The sequence below is a fragment of the Corvus moneduloides genome, chromosome 23 (assembly GCF_009650955.1).
Source record: "Corvus moneduloides isolate bCorMon1 chromosome 23, bCorMon1.pri, whole genome shotgun sequence".
In the NCBI taxonomy this organism is placed as follows: domain Eukaryota; kingdom Metazoa; phylum Chordata; class Aves; order Passeriformes; family Corvidae; genus Corvus; species Corvus moneduloides.
Genome location: NC_045498.1, coordinates 3,940,023 through 3,955,266, shown reverse-complemented (window position 1 = coordinate 3,955,266; position 15,244 = coordinate 3,940,023). Strand labels below are relative to the sequence as shown.

Sequence of the window (15,244 nt, the reverse complement as noted above, 5' to 3'; positions counted from 1 at the left end):
CCCGTCGCTGATTGGCTCGGGCCGGGGCCAGGAGCCCGGAGGATTGGTGAGCACGCGGGAGATTCGAACGCGCCTGTGATTGGTGGAGGGGCGGGGCCAGCTGGACAGGCCCCGCCCGCAGAGGCCCGCGGGCCCCGCCCGGCGGCACCGGGACCCTCGGGCCGGGATCCCCGGGCTGGGACACCTGGACTGGGACACCCCGGGCTGGGACACCCCGGACTGGACACCCCGGGCTGGGACACCCCTGGCTTGGGGACCCCGGACTGGACACCCTGGGCTGGGACACCCCTGGCTTGGGGCCCCCGGGCTGGGACACCCCGGGCTGGGACACCCCGGACTGGAAAGTGCTGGGTGTGGACCCCCGCCACAGAACCCCCACGCTCTGATGGGACCAGCTGGGTTGGAACCCTCCGGGCTCGGCCCACCAGTCTGCCCTGCCCTGCTGCCCAGCCCCAGGCCCTGCAAACAAGCATCCCCAGGGCAGAACCCTCAGCTCTGCTCGAAGAGGCCACACGGCTCCATGTCCCACGGGGTCCCTGTGGGAACAGGTTACAGTGGGCTGCACACTTTGGTAGTACCACAGATTTTGCGGTGACAGAGGGGCAGGAAGCAGAGGAGCCAGCAGTACCAGCATTCCCTGTGTCCTGGGTGAAGCATGTTCCTGCTTTCTGAGGCAGACAGTGCTGCCCCTTCCCCTGCACATTCACTCCCCTTGATCTCGCTCTCTTCTCACTGAACACTTCCAGAACAGTGGCTCAGCAGGGAGCTGAGCACAGACCAGAACCAGCCCCTGCCCAGCTCAGCAGCAGCAGCTCCCACTCCCAGGGAAGCCACACTGGTGACAGCAGGTCCTGTGCTCTGTGGGCAGGGAAAGGTTGAGCCGGGGGCAGTGGGATGGCAGCTGGGGTCCTTTGGCCACTTGAGGAGGGACATGAGTAGCTGCCAATGAAACAGGAAATGAGCGGAGAGACCACAGAGCCTTTTAAATGGTGTTATTCCTTACAAAAACCAGCCCTGCTCCTCCGCAGGCACTGGCGAGGGGAACAGCAGAGCCCCAAGTCCCTGGGCGAAAATGTCCTGGGGGGATGTCCTTTGCGTGGGATGTCCGGCGTGGCGGGGGCTGGCAGTCCATCAAAGGGGCATGCCCATCCCAGGTCCACCCTGGCTGTTGTGGGCAGCACCAGGTGCTCACTTGTGCTTGGCATCAAGGAACTCCCTGCGGCCCTTGTCACGGCCCCCAAAGCACCGCACCCTGTGGATGGCCTGGAGCTGCCTCCTCAATGGTGGGCCTGGATGTCCACCTCGTCGGGGATGTGCACGTAGCGGATGTTCCTGCCAGTCACAAAGAGCTCATCCAGGTGGGACACGGTGCCCTGCCTGTCCGTGAAGGTCACCTCAGCCAGGCGCACGTTCATGAAGGCGTCCACGCTGGTGACGCGCCCCGCGGCCGCGCTCTCATCACGCAGCTCCACGGTGGTTACGTGGCGCGCAGGCCACTGCAGCAGGATGACCAGGCTGTTCTCGGAGATGGTGCGCTCCTTCAACCGAGTGGCTCACCTCCATGGCGGCTGCGGCGGGACAGGGCACGCAGGGCTGGGGACACTCGCCCGCTGTGCCTCACACGGACCAGTCCCTTCCATGGCCAACCCCTGCACAGTCCACCTGCCCACAGATCAACCCTGCACGCGGAGCAACCCCCGCACACACACCTGCACACGGAGCAACTCCTGCACAAACACCTGCACACAGAGCAACTCCTGCACACACACCTGCACACGGAGCAACTCCTGCACAAACACCTGCACATGGAGCAACTCCTGCACACACACCTGCACATGGAGCAACTCCTGCACAAACACCTGCACACAGAGCAACTCCTGCACCCGGAGCAACTCCTGCACAAACACCTGCACACAGAGCAACTCCTGCACACGGAGCAACTCCTGCACAAACACCTGCCCACAGATCAACTCCCGCACACACACCTCCACATGGAGCAACCCCTGCACACGGAGCAACTCCCGCACACACACCTGTGCACGGAGCGACCCCACACACGCACCTGCACATGGACCAACTCCTGCACGCCCACCTGCACATGGAGCAGCTCTTGAACACTCCCCTGCACACGGACCAAGCCCTGCACACACACCAAACCTCACACACTCGCCTGCACACACACATCACCCCTTGCACGCTCACCTGCACATGTATCACCTGTCACACGCCCACCTGCACACGTACTACCCCTTTCACACTTACCCGCACGTTCATCTGCACTCATACCACTCCTTGCACTCCCCTACACACTCCTACCACCCCTCACACACCCACCGCACGCCGCCCCTCTCCCCAGTCTCTCCCATTCTCCTCGCCCACCCCCCTGGCACACCGCCCCCGGCCCCCTGCACGCTGGGGCGCTTCGTGTCCCCTCGCACTCTCCCTGCCCCCTCCCCCCCCCCCACTCGCTGTCCCTCTCCCAGCTCCCCCCATTGTCCCCGCGTCCCCTCCCCTCCGCACACCAGGGCCCCCCCCAGCGCGCGCGCCCCCCCGCGCACTCACACGCCGGCGCCTTCCCGCGCGCCCGCTCGCACCGCCCCGCCCCCCGCGCACGCGCGGCCCCGCCCCCCGCCCCGCCCGCGGCTGGAAGAGGCGGGGCGGCCCCGCGCGATGTCCCCATGTCCCCGTGTCCGCGTGTCCCGCTGTCCGGCTGTCCCCGTGTCCGTGTGTCCCGCTGTCCGGCTGTCCCCATGTCCCCGTGTCCGCGTGTCCCGCTGTCCGGCTGTCCCGATGTCCCCATGTTCCGATGTCCGCGTGTCCCGATAACCCCATGTCCCGGTGTTCCCGTGTCCCGCTGTCCCCGCGTCCCGGTGTCCCGCTGTCCCGGTGTCCCCGTGTCCCGCTGTCCCCGTGTCCCGGTGTCCCGCTGTCCCCGTGTCCCGCTGTCCCCGTGTCCCGGTGTCCCGCTGTCCCCGTGTCCCCGTGTCCCGCTGTCCCCGTGTCCCGCTCAGAGCCCGTCCATCAGCGCCAGCAAGTCCTCGCCCTTCTCGGCGCTGCCCGGGCGCGGCTCCGCCACCTCCAGCTCCCCCAGGATGCGGGACAGCTCCGCCCGCCGCCCCGGCTCCTGCGGGACAGACACCGCGCTCAGCCACCGCCGGTGTCCCCACGGTGCTACCGCGGCCGGGACTGGGCTGGACTGGGACGTGCCCCTTCTACACCCAAGTCGGCTAAACACTTGCTCTGGTATTTGTCAGGATTCAAGTTTTCTTAGTAAATAATCACCAATTCCACTGTCTTGGCAGAAAGTTGGCCATTACTTAGTTATGAGCTTAAGTGAAATGGGAAAAAATGTATTTTTAAGTCCCTGCTCTGGGTGAAACACAGTCCTTAGCAAGGCAGGGATGGTGAGAACCAGTGATGTGAAACATGTAACATACCTGCGTGGCTTCAATGTTGATAACCTTTGTAGGACAACTCCTCTGGTCTGGTCTGTGCCGCCGTGTCTTGATGTAAAAACATGAAAAGAGTGGTTAATCCCATGAAGATGTACAAGGAAGTGATAAAAATCAGACTTCATGAAGCTCCTGTAGGCACAAATGATGCTCAGAGGATGCTCATAGGGCCAGACTGGATGGGGCTTGAAGCAACCTGGTCTAGTGAAAGGCGTCCCTTCCCATGGCAGGGTGGAATCAGAGGACCCTTAAGGTCCCTTCCAACCCAAACCATTCTGTAATTCTATGAAGTCTGAACAATGCCGCTCTTCCTACTTGGCAAATTAATGTGTTCACCCCAGTTTGGAGGCTTCTCCCCATCCTAAATTTTTTTGTTAAGTGTAGAAGAGCAGGAATATTTCTGTAGCTGAGATTAAAAGCAGGTAAAAACTAAAAGGGCTGAAGGTATGTTTCTGTCCCTCCAGACAGATCCCAGCCAGCGGCATTTGGAGCAAGGCTGCATCACAGGAGACATCTGGAGCAGGATAACAACCTGCTGGTCTGACCCTAAAGCTGTTGAGGGCCAGCTTTGGTCTCCAGGGCTCCCCACAGGGCACCCCAAACCCAAACCAAGAAGGACTCCAGCATACTCTTCCTCCTCGTCAGTCGTGAACAAGTTCAGCCGAAATCCCGTCTCACCACCAGCGGGTTTCTGGATGTCCAAACCTCCCAGCAGCCGGGCCAGAAAGTTCAGCTCTTCTTTAGCAAGAGGGTTGGGGACTATGTTCTCCTGCAGGAAACAGCAAGGGGCCCGCTGGGCAATTACCTGGGAGATGGGGCTGCAAGGAGCTTTGATATTCCATACATGTCCTTCAGAGGGATATAAACACATTTCCCTGTTGTTCCTGGGACAGATTGTGCAGATAACCAGTAATCACCAGCTCGATATTGGAAATGGTTGCTTGGATTTATAGACTCAGCACAAGATGCTTTTCCAGCTAAATTGGACAAATGAGAAATCTGTAAAGCAAACTTTCTGTTTTCTGAGATTAAAATGGAAGGAAGCACATCCTTGCACAAGCGTGTGGATTCTTTGGGAAAATGTGCCCTTCCCCTGGCTTCAAAGGACTGGGGAGGATTGCATGAGGCTCTGAAAACAACAGAAAAGCTTCCCTGAACTTATCCCGTATCTAGAGACTAAGAATTTGGCCAGTTTAAGCAGTGATAGGTACAGGATGACACTGACCTTCGCCTGGGATGCCAGCTTTTTGGATGATCCCGACATATGTGTCTCCACTGGCCGGGTCACACTGTACCTAGAGGGGAAAACACATGGGGAAGAACAGCCTGTTACTGGGACGAGGTACAGGAACCAGAGGGAGCAGCACAGGATGCAGGATTTTAGGATATTTTTCTGAAGACTGAACAATGGCAATGAGAAGTTACAGCTCAGTGTGGTGCCACAGTGAGGCATTAAGGCGTGTGAGGGACAAAGCTGCAAGAAGAAACATGGGTCTCTTTGGATGGAACATCTACATTAAGGCAAACGTGGAGAACAGAGAGGATTTCTTGACTCTGGTTACATTAAATCCTATTTCACATAAAATGTGGCACCACGTGAGAACATTCTTTCCTCAGCTCCACTGCGGACATAAATCAAAGTTTTACTGTTTTCCACAGCTCTTTAGACACTGTCCACACATGTCCTGGTGCAGGGCAGCACCTTGTAACAAAGTCAACCTGATAATTAATAGCAAAAGAGGCCAAAACCACACCAGGCTGAAGATGTGCTTCAGAACAATCCATCAGCATTTGGTTCAGGTTTCTACATATAACAAAAATTACTTACATATTTGTTCCAAGTTTGAGGACTCTGTCTCCATAAAGCTCAAAAGATCCTTCCCTTTGTGGAGTAACGTAATTCCCAGCAGTGGTGAACTCAGCCCTTCTAACTTCCACTCCTTTGTGATTGAATATCCTTAAAAACAAGGCATTATTGAAACATTTAGTAGGTTTAGTCCTGATTTTCAGTACCTAGTTCCTCTGCTTCCTGCACAAGGGGAATAAAACTCTATTCTGTACATTGGTAAATGCCTGTTACAGGATAAGTTACTAACAGCTAATTTACTGGGATAGAAAACTCCAGAAGCAGCTCAGCATTTCACTGCTGGGTGACTTAGTCCCAAATCCTGCCCTTTAAATAGTGTTTACTGGAGGTTCAGCTATCCATGCAACAGGAATGGCAGTTTGAGCTGAATTCCTGAGCCCTCTGGAATGAAATGCTCCTCCCTGAGCAGCCCCACACATGGCACCAGCTCACCTGATGAGCCCTGGGACCTCCGTGCCCCACGGGACAGGCCCTGAGATTGGCAGCACAAAGCGACCGTTCGAGTTTTGCACTTTATCCTTCAGAAAGATGGAGACCTGCAAAAGGACATCACAACATCACACCTTGGGGAAAACCTCTGCGGACCTTCCCATCCAAATTCCCTGAAATCTGAGCTTGAGCCTCTCTGCCCACACTGGAGAAGGTTTCCTAGAGCTCTTGATGTGTGTAAAGGGATGTATTTACAAAGCCAGTGATGCGGAATTGTGGTCCAGAGGATGGGCACACTGATCTAACATTAAAAAAACTGTATTAAAAACTACATCCTGTTTGTGCATGTGAGTGTGATCAATTTATTTAGAGAATATCAAGACTTCACGCTCAGGTTTCATATCAAGTTTCTTCTAAAAGGAAAAATGGATTTATCAATCAGCAAATCATACTAGTAGAGATTCCCTTTTTCATAGTATTGTGGAATTATTCAGCATTATTGTAGTAGATGTGCTCAATTTGTGAAATTTGAGTGTAATTACAAGCACATCAAGATGACTGAAAAGCACAATTAACAAACCCAAACCTGCAGTGTTTATAAGCAGATCCCCTTTGTACTCCAGCCCCAAACTCCCCTGTCATTCTCCCTGCCTAGCTGTATTTGGGCTCTTACCCTGATGTGCATATCCTGGAAGAAAATGAGGAGTGTTTGCCTGATGAGCTGGAATTCACCATCAGAGAGACAGTTGTAGGTCTGGAAAAGGAAAATCATCATGCAAGGGTTTACAGGTGTTCCATGTCCCACCCACGAAAAGGGGGAACAAGAATATCTGACTATTCTGATCCACAGTATATACAGCATATTCTGATCCACTTGCAGGGGGAGCAGAGATGCTCTAAGAGGGCTGCTGGTCATTATCAGTAATTACTGTCACTAAAACTCTGATTTAATTTCTGCTGAAATCAGTGGAGACTTAAATCAGGCTGAATAAGCAATATATTGATTTAAACTGGACCAGTAGAAAAATAGCACTTGACTCACAGCCCTCCCCAATGTAGTAATTCATCTCTAAGATGATGAAAGAGGTAAAAACCCCATAAAATCAAACCACAGTGTGTCCCACCCTTTTTCTGAGGATTCTTACTTCTATCAGCTGCCGGAAGGTCTCATCCACCTGGTTCAGAATGCCAGGGGAGTCGGAGATGAAATCCTGATGGCATCCCAGGTGGTTGAATGTGACCAGCAGAATGTCCCTGGGCCGAGGGCACAGCAGCACTTGGTATTTGAAGGCCATAGTCATGAGGTCGTACAGCTGCAAAGGAACACGGGAACATTGGTCCTGTCACACAGGAAACTTCCCGGGAATGGAGAGAGGGATTCAAGCACTCAGGCCAGCACCTGCCTGTGGCACAAGGAACCATTTTAGCTCCGTTTCCTAAAAAGAACAAGACCTCTGCAGTCCCATCCCCAGCCTTCTTGCTGGGTCTCCAAAGTCACCAATGCTCAGGTGAGGTCACACCTCGAGTGCTGGGTCCAGTTCTTGGCCCCTCAGGGCAAGAGAGATACTGAGGGGCTGGAGCGTGTCCAGAGAAAGGAGTGGAGCTGGGGAAGGGGCTGGAGCACCTGAAGCGACTGAGGAAGCTGGGGGGGCTCAGCCTGGAGAAAAGGAGGCTCAGGGGGACCTTCGGGGTCTGCACAACTCCCTGGCAGGAGGGGGCAGCCGGACGGGTCGGGCTCTGCTGGCAGGGAACAGGGACAGGAGGAGAGGGAAACGGCCATCAGGCTGGGCCAGGGAGAGTCAGGGTGGACATCAGGAAAATTTCTCCATGAAAATGTTTATTAAACATTGGAAGGGGCTGCCCAGGGAGGTGGTGTGAAGTCCCCATCCCTGGAAGTATCCAAGGAATGACTGGATGTGGCACTCATTGCTCTGGGCTGGGTGACAAGGTGGGGATTGGTCACAGGTTGGACTCGATGCTCTTGGAGAGCTTTTCCAACCTCAGCGATTCCATGAATTTCAGCAGCACTGACACCTGGGGGGAGGGCTCTCTGGTAATCCCATTCCTACCATTTTTTTCAGAATTGGCTGCGGATACACTGCTTGCAGGCAATAACTCTAACACCTGTGCCTGCAAGACAGTGGGTGTCAGTACAGAAATACAGATGTTTATCCACACCCACAGAAGTGTATATTTTTAATATATATGAAAACATCTGATAAACTTAAGGAATGCTTAGTGAACTTGTTCAAATCAAAGATTTAGCTGTTCAGGCAGAAATACTCAGTTCTGAGGTAGCTGATGCCACCATGGATTTTCTTGGCTGAGAACATTTTCACAAGGAAAGCTGTTCCAAAATGCTTCAACATGGTAAAGCCCAAAAGGTTAATTATTGCAAACAGAAACTGCTGGAGCGCAGCTGGGAAGTGCCAGCAGAGCCAGGCCAGGTGGCAGTCTGTGGTTACCTTGTCCATGCTGGCCTGGTTCAGTCTCATGATGGAGGTGTGAGCCAGCCGGTCGTACACAGTGCGCAGGGCTTTCTTGGAATAGAGATCCTGGGGTTTGAATAGCTCCTCCATGAAATTTTTCTTGAACATGGCAGAGATGATGTCGTTCATAACTGCAAAGACAAAGAGGCTCTGTGGTTTGCTGCAGAACAGCGCGCTCCTGGTCCACCCCAGCTGCAAGGTTCACACCAGGGTTACCTGTGCAGAGCAGGGACAGAGCACAACAGGAGAGGGGGAACAGCACCTCCGGATCCAGCACTTCCCCAGTCCCACCTGGGCTAAACCAGCTGATGTCCCCCAGGGCACAAATGCCACGTGAGCTGAAGGCAGCAGTCCCTGTTTCCCAGTGGGAGTAAGGCTGGCTTTGTTGTTCTGGTTTTACAGCTATGCCTGGCACTTTTCACTTTTAAATAATGCTGCTCTGATGTGCTGTTATCTAAAAAAGCTGCAGTTCTTCTTCCCAAGGAGACTGTTTTGCACTGTGGTAGATCTCTGCAGATTGCAGCTACATGGCTGTGCCTGTTCCTCGACACGCTCTGACACTATCAGTCTATTTTTTAACTTCTCAACGGAAGCTCCTGCAGGGCTCTCTGTAATCTTTATTCAAATGGATTAACACTGGCAGGTATTTAATAAAGCATTTATATCCCTGAGATCTCTATCAACCCATTTATGGCTCTCACAGCTGAAACTTCTGCAGGCCCTAGAGTTTCAAATGCAGAACTCCAAACTTCCTGACTTGTGGTTCATTTTTTTCTGTGTAAATTTAGCCATGGAACTGTTGTGTGACTTACTGAAGAGTTCTTAGAGCTCAGGAGTGCTGAGGGTGAGAGCTGTGCTCTGGTTATTGAGCTCTTAATACAAACAAGATGGAAAACACAGTGCAGTGGTTCAAGCAGATGCAGCATCTGAGCTTTTGTGCTGGATCTGCTCCTTTTATTATCTCCCTGATACTCTAGAGTTATCATCAACAAACATTTATTTCTCTAACAAAAAAAAAAAAAAGGTAAATTAATATGTCAGGTCACAGACTACTGTACAAGTGTGGATTTTCCTAAGCAAATGACTGTTATGAAGCCTACAATGCCAGACAATTCTTGTGGATTTGAAAAATCTCAGAATAAATAATTAAAAAAAAAAAGGAAAAGGAGAAAAAGTGAACATACAGAGAGTGGTAGTGACCAGTGCTTTGAATTATTGCCCCAGTGATTCCCTGGGGGGTCAGACACCTGGCTTTCCACACCTGTCCTACACCAACAGACAAAGGTAATTTCCCTGTCATTTCACCTCTTCCTAGAGGATTAACTCCCTGGGCACTGCTGGGAGCCTGGGCAGGGAGAGCTGTGTTCCAAGGGTAAGAGCCTCCTGAGGTGATTCTCTCTCCTCCCTAAACCTGCTGGTTACAGGTTCCTCATGCACTGGTCACACACAGCTCAGCAGCCCCTGCGCTGAACCTGACGGGGCTCCCTAGTCCTGGTTTAAACACCCCAAAACCACAGACAGATCTCAGCTCCTGAGCAGTTTGGATCATGAATACACCTAATTGCAAACAGGAAAAAAATTCCTCCTTCCTCCCTTCCTTTCAAATAAACTGGCCATAAAACAATCCCTACTTGCAATCCCAGGCAGAAATCCCCTATTTTTTTGTGGAGAAAATAAAATATATTAGTAGTAGTAGATATTAGTATTTAGTTAATTTTGCAGGGAGTCAATTAGGACAAAAATAAGAACTTCTGCTTTATACTGCTATCAAGGAAAATATTTTTCAGCTGCTCGTGTGTGCTGCCCACACAAAGACTTCTCCTGTCTTTGGAGAGTCACAAAGAACTCAAGCCACCAGGAGACAGACATGTCCCAGTACACTGATTTCTCAACAGAATTGAAGGTCTGTGTGAACCATGGGCATAAATTATCTTCTTAAATTAAAACCTCTTGTGTGGGCTATAAAAAGAGCTGAGAAAGACATTAAAAAATCACACTAAAGGGCAAATTTATAATAAATCTCTCACATGTTTGATAATGAAACAGCAAAGGTCTCAGGGGGGCCCTGGGGAGCTGCTGCTCACACCAGTGTGGCCATGGCAGGTGACACAGGAGCACTGGCCCAGGGACATGGCACAAGCAACACAGAAAAAGCAACTGAGCAGACGGGGGGGGGGTCATCAGCTGGGATGAGAGGAGGGACACCAGTATAGCCAGTGTGATGGACAGGACTGAAGCTGGGGGTGACGGTGCCTTTGGCCTCCCCACGCCAAGTCACTGGTGACAGGCAGCACGTGTCACCTGCTTGGCTGGGATGCATGGCACGAGACTGGAGCTACGCCTGGGTGATGCTGGTGCTTCCCAGAGGATGCTTGGGGCAGCAGAAGGAACATTCCGAGTTGTGGACAGTCACAGCCTGTGTGCCACAGGCTCGTGGCTCCTAAAGGAACCATGTCACGGCACCATCAGTGACAGCCCCAGGAGGTGACTCCAGGACCCTCCCGAGATCCTCCGGAGCACTGAGAACAGGCAAAGTGTTCTCTCTCACAGGAGAAGTGATGGATCAGCCTGGGACATGCCCCTGAGCCACCCCTGTCTCGCTACGTCACGGCTCTGGGCGGCTCCTCGTTGTTTTGGATGGGATGGAATCTGTTCCTAGACTTCTGAGATGTTAAAGGCTGGGAAAAGGGTGTGCTTGGAAACAGGATGTAATGGTAGGAAAAAAGCTGGGGCAAGCTCCAGGACACCAGTGTTTACCTTCAACAAATATCAAAACCTATCCATGATGCTTATTTTGCAAAACTTCAATCACAACCTTGATCTCTCTTAAAAAAGGGCTGGTCAGAAGGACCCTGTAAATTCTGCTCGTGCTCACAGAGCAAAAACCTGAGATTCAAGAGATTCATTTCTTCATTCCTTAGCACAGCCCTTGCTGGAGGCTCCTGTTCCAGGGCAGATTCCAGAGGGAAACGCGTTCACACCTCGGCTGCTCCCCTGCAACACCCGAGGGCTCAATCCCTCCCAGGATCACTCCAGTCAGGGTGAGCTTGGCTGAGGTGTGGGCATCTGCTCCTTGGGGATCACTCTGCCAGGTGACCACCAGCACAGGTGGGTAAAGCAGCTGGGATGGGAATGCCTTTGATCATCCCTGGAGTTCACCTGTCCAAACCTTGAGCAATGAATTAGACAAAACCTTAGAAAAATGGAATATACCCCATATTCCTGCATTTAAGCAGAAAAACGACCTGCACGATGCTCACACAATTACATGCTTGCATGAAAACGGCAGTAAAGAAATACAGATACCATTTTTGCAGGCAAGACCACCAGGATAAAAAGTTTTGATCCATTTATAGTCTTGGTTAAATTAACAGCTGATTTTTGAGGCCATACGATTTTAAGATATGGTCTGTTTTTTCACTGATTTACGGTCAAAAGCGCATTTAAGGACCAGGTGAGCATTACTGTTCATTTGTGACACTGACTGAAGGCTGCAGGAACAGCCTCAGGTGTTCAGGCACGATGAGCCCCAGGTGTGCACGTGGGGTTGGACTGGTGCATGCAGCCAGCAGTTACTGTACCTCGTTTCCTGTCCACATCTGTCCATTCATCTACACGAAGCATATAAAACAAAACAGCAGTTCAAGATGTAAGAACAAGAGTTGTAAGGAGAAGAAAAGAAATAAACTAAAAAAAAACAAAGAAAAGAAAAAATAAGCTAACTAATGGATTTTGTCACTTCTCATCAGCATTCAGCACTGAGCATTCAGCACTGAGCATTCAGAATGAGAACCTCACCCTCCCCTTGGATAAAATCCTGCTGCTTCAGTGCACATCAAATTTTACCCTTTGCACTGAGCTTGGGTAGTTTTCAGCTGTATTTTGCCTTACAAGTAACCAGTATTTGAGAGAACAGCTTTAAGCATCAACAAACACCTCAGTGTGGATGAACCACATCTCGGTGAAATTAACACAACAGTTTTTTGGAAGAAAAAACAATCCATGTGTGGACAAACTAAAACAGTCCAATTCTCCTGCTGAGATGCTCCAAGATTTAATTTAGCTAAAATCCTAAACTTGTCCCTGTATGAACAGCAGTAATCTTCTCTCAGATCATTCCCTCATCAGGACACACATGAATAATTACAAGTGCCCCCTCACAAACAATACAATAATTACACTGTGAACCCTTTATTGTTTAGCACTTCATAAAGGACAGGCAGAAGGGATAACAATACCAAGCTCATATCAAGTTGATTCTTTATTAAAACATCCCAGAGCTTCCCGAGGCACATTCCCCATCCCCTGACAGAGAGATGCAAGGACTTGTAAAGTAAAGCTGTGGTAATTTGCAATGGTAAATACAGAGGTGCTTGGCTGTGAGCTGGAGTTTCGTGCCCCATGTGAAGGCACGAGGCTGTCTGTACAAGGATTTTGGCCAAATGGGATTGTATAAAAGCCAGACAAGGGTTTCAGGAGCCGTATTGGTATTTTAATTTCACACAACTGCATGTGCTGTGTCTGCACAAGGTTTACAAATTTATTCCTGGAAACTCCTTCCCACTGCAAAGCAACCTGGTCTGCCCAAAAACAGTCCAGGACCTCGGCTGACAACCAAATCCTGAGTTATTTTGAGTCCAAAAGTCATTTCTGAAGCTTTAACTCCCGAATTTAGCACAGAAACACCGACACGGACTCCAGTTTCTTCTTCTGTGTCAGAAACTCCCAAACCAGCGTCAGCAACACCTTCGGGCTGTTCTTACCACAGGAACTTCACCGAGCCGATCAACGCAACGGGCTGCGCTTCCAAGTGGAGACCACAAACCACTGAGGGCTGATTACTGTGATAATTACCGTGGTAATTACTGCGATGGAGCCCTGAAATCGGGGTAAGGAAACTCCTGCCCCGGACCGGCACTGACGCCGTTAGCTCGCAGCATCCTCCGCTGACAGCACCGAGTGTCCCTGCGTGTCCCGGGGCGGCACCCCGGGAACCGGCACCGCCGGGCGGAGCAGCCCGAGCCGCTACCGGGGAGGCGGGAGCGGGGGCAAAGCCCTGCCCGGGGGCACGGGCAGTGCCGCCAGCCCGACACCGCCAGCGGCTCCCCGGCGCGCCGCTGGCACCGGGACACCGGGAGCGGAGGGACCCATGACCGGCCCGCGCCCGCCGCTCACCTTTGCGCGCCTTCTCTCCGGGGATGCTCTGGGCGCGCAGCCGCTGGTCCAGGATGTAGAGCATCTCCCCGCCCAGGTTCAGGAACAGCAGCGGCAGCGTCCGCGTCGACATGGCCCCGGCACGGCCCCGGCACGGCCCCGGCACGGCCCCGCACCCGGAGCGCCGCCGCCGTTGCCCGGCAGCCGCGGGGCCAATCGGGGCGCGCCGTCTTGGCCGGCCGGGGCGCGCGTGCGCATCGTCCGCGGTGCGTGTTCCCGTCAGCCCGGCCTGAGTGTGCGCAGCATCCCCGGTGTGTGTTCCCGTCAGCCCGGCCTGAGTGTGCGCAGCATCCCCGGTGTGTGTTCCCGTCATCCCGGCCTGAGTGTGCGCAGCATCCCCGGTGTGTGTTCCCGTCAGCCCGGCCTGAGTGTGCGCAGCATCCCCGGTGTGTGTTCCCGTCAGCCCGGCCTGAGTGTGCGCAGCATCCCGGTGTGTGTTCCCGTCAGCCCGGCCTGAGTGTGCGCAGCATCCCCGGTGTGTGTTCCCGTCAGCCCGGCCTGAGTGTGTGCAGCATCCCCGGTTTGTGTTCCCGTCAGCCCGGCCTGAGTGTGCGCAGCATCCCCGGTGTGTGTTCCCGTCAGCCCGGCCTGAGTGTGCGCAGCATCCCCGGTGTGTGTTCCCGTCAGCCCGGCCTGAGTGTGCGCAGCATCCCCGGTGTGTGTTCCCGTCAGCCCGGCCTGAGTGTGCGCAGCATCCCCGGTGTGTGTTCCCGTCATCCCGGCCTGAGTGTGCGCAGCATCCCCGGTGTGTGTTCCCGTCAGCCCGGCCTGAGTGTGCGCAGCATCCCCGGTGTGTGTTCCCGTCAGCCCGGCCTGAGTGTGCGCAGCATCCCCGGTGTGTGTTCCCGTCAGCCCGGCCTGAGTGTGCGCAGCATCCTCGGCGTGTGTTCCTGTCAGCCCGGCCTGAGTGTGCGCAGCATCCCCGGCGTGTGTTCCCGTCATCCCGGCCTGAGTGTGCGCAGCATCCCAGTCCGTGTGCGCACCGTCCGCGGTGCGTGTTCCCATTATCCCAGTCTGAGTGTGCACAGCATCCCAGTCCGTGTACGCACCGTCCCCGGTGCGTGTTCCCATTATCCCAGTCTGAGTGTGCGCAGCATCCCAGTCCGTGTGCACACCGTCCGCGGTGCGTGTTCCCGTCATCCTGGTCTGAGTGTTCCCATCACCCCAGTCCCTGCACGCATCGTCCCGGTCCCTGTGTGCATCGTCCCTGGTCCGCATGTGCATCCTCCCCGTCTGTGTGGGCATCATCCCCACTGCGTGTGCAGAGCATCCCGATCCATGTGCACATTGTCCCAGACTATGTGTGGATCATCCTGGCACACAAGCACGGCCCCTGTGCATGTACAGAATGATTTGGGTTGGAAGGGACATTAAAGCCCATCCAGTGCCACCCCTGCCATGGGCAGGGACACCTTCCACTGTCCCAGGTTGCTCCAAGCCCCAATGTCCAGCCTGGCCTTGGGCACTTCCACGGATAGGGCAGCCACAGCTTCTCTGGGCAGCCTGTGCTAGGGCCTCTCCACCCTCACAGGGAAAGATTTATTCATAATGTCCAATCTAAATGTCTTAAGCTTCAGTTTATAAATATCTAAGAAAATGTGACAGCACAAACTTCTGGGCTGGCTATGCTGACAGGACACAGGCAGCCCTTGAACTCTTCCCACTGACAGACCTGCCTCACAGAGTGACCTACCCAGCACCTGGCCTGAAATTAAACTTCTAAACCACTTAAACCACCCGCTACCCTTCCCAGGTGCTCAGAACGGCGCAGACCACATCACATGAGCAGAGGC

The 15,244-nt window shown here is 53.4% G+C and overlaps 2 protein-coding genes across 2 annotated transcripts; both read right to left on the bottom strand.

The window, feature by feature from the left end:
* Nucleotides 1-977: 977 nt before the first annotated feature.
* Nucleotides 978-1,563, bottom strand: LSM10 (LSM10, U7 small nuclear RNA associated). Its single transcript, XM_032132610.1, is given in 3 exon segments — nt 978-1,284; nt 1,287-1,541; nt 1,543-1,563. Coding segments are annotated over 3 exon segments (372 nt in total). The 3' UTR covers nt 978-1,188.
* Nucleotides 1,564-2,925: 1,362 nt separating this feature from the next.
* OSCP1 (organic solute carrier partner 1) lies at nt 2,926-13,606 on the bottom strand. The gene is given in 12 exon segments (XM_032132632.1): nt 2,926-3,124; nt 3,438-3,464; nt 3,466-3,503; nt 4,062-4,221; nt 4,678-4,747; nt 5,281-5,409; nt 5,752-5,855; nt 6,422-6,502; nt 6,894-7,061; nt 8,214-8,368; nt 11,819-11,848; nt 13,413-13,606. Coding segments are annotated over 12 exon segments (1,191 nt in total). The 5' UTR covers nt 13,525-13,606; the 3' UTR covers nt 2,926-3,007.
* Between the last annotated feature and the right edge of the window lie 1,638 nt (nt 13,607-15,244).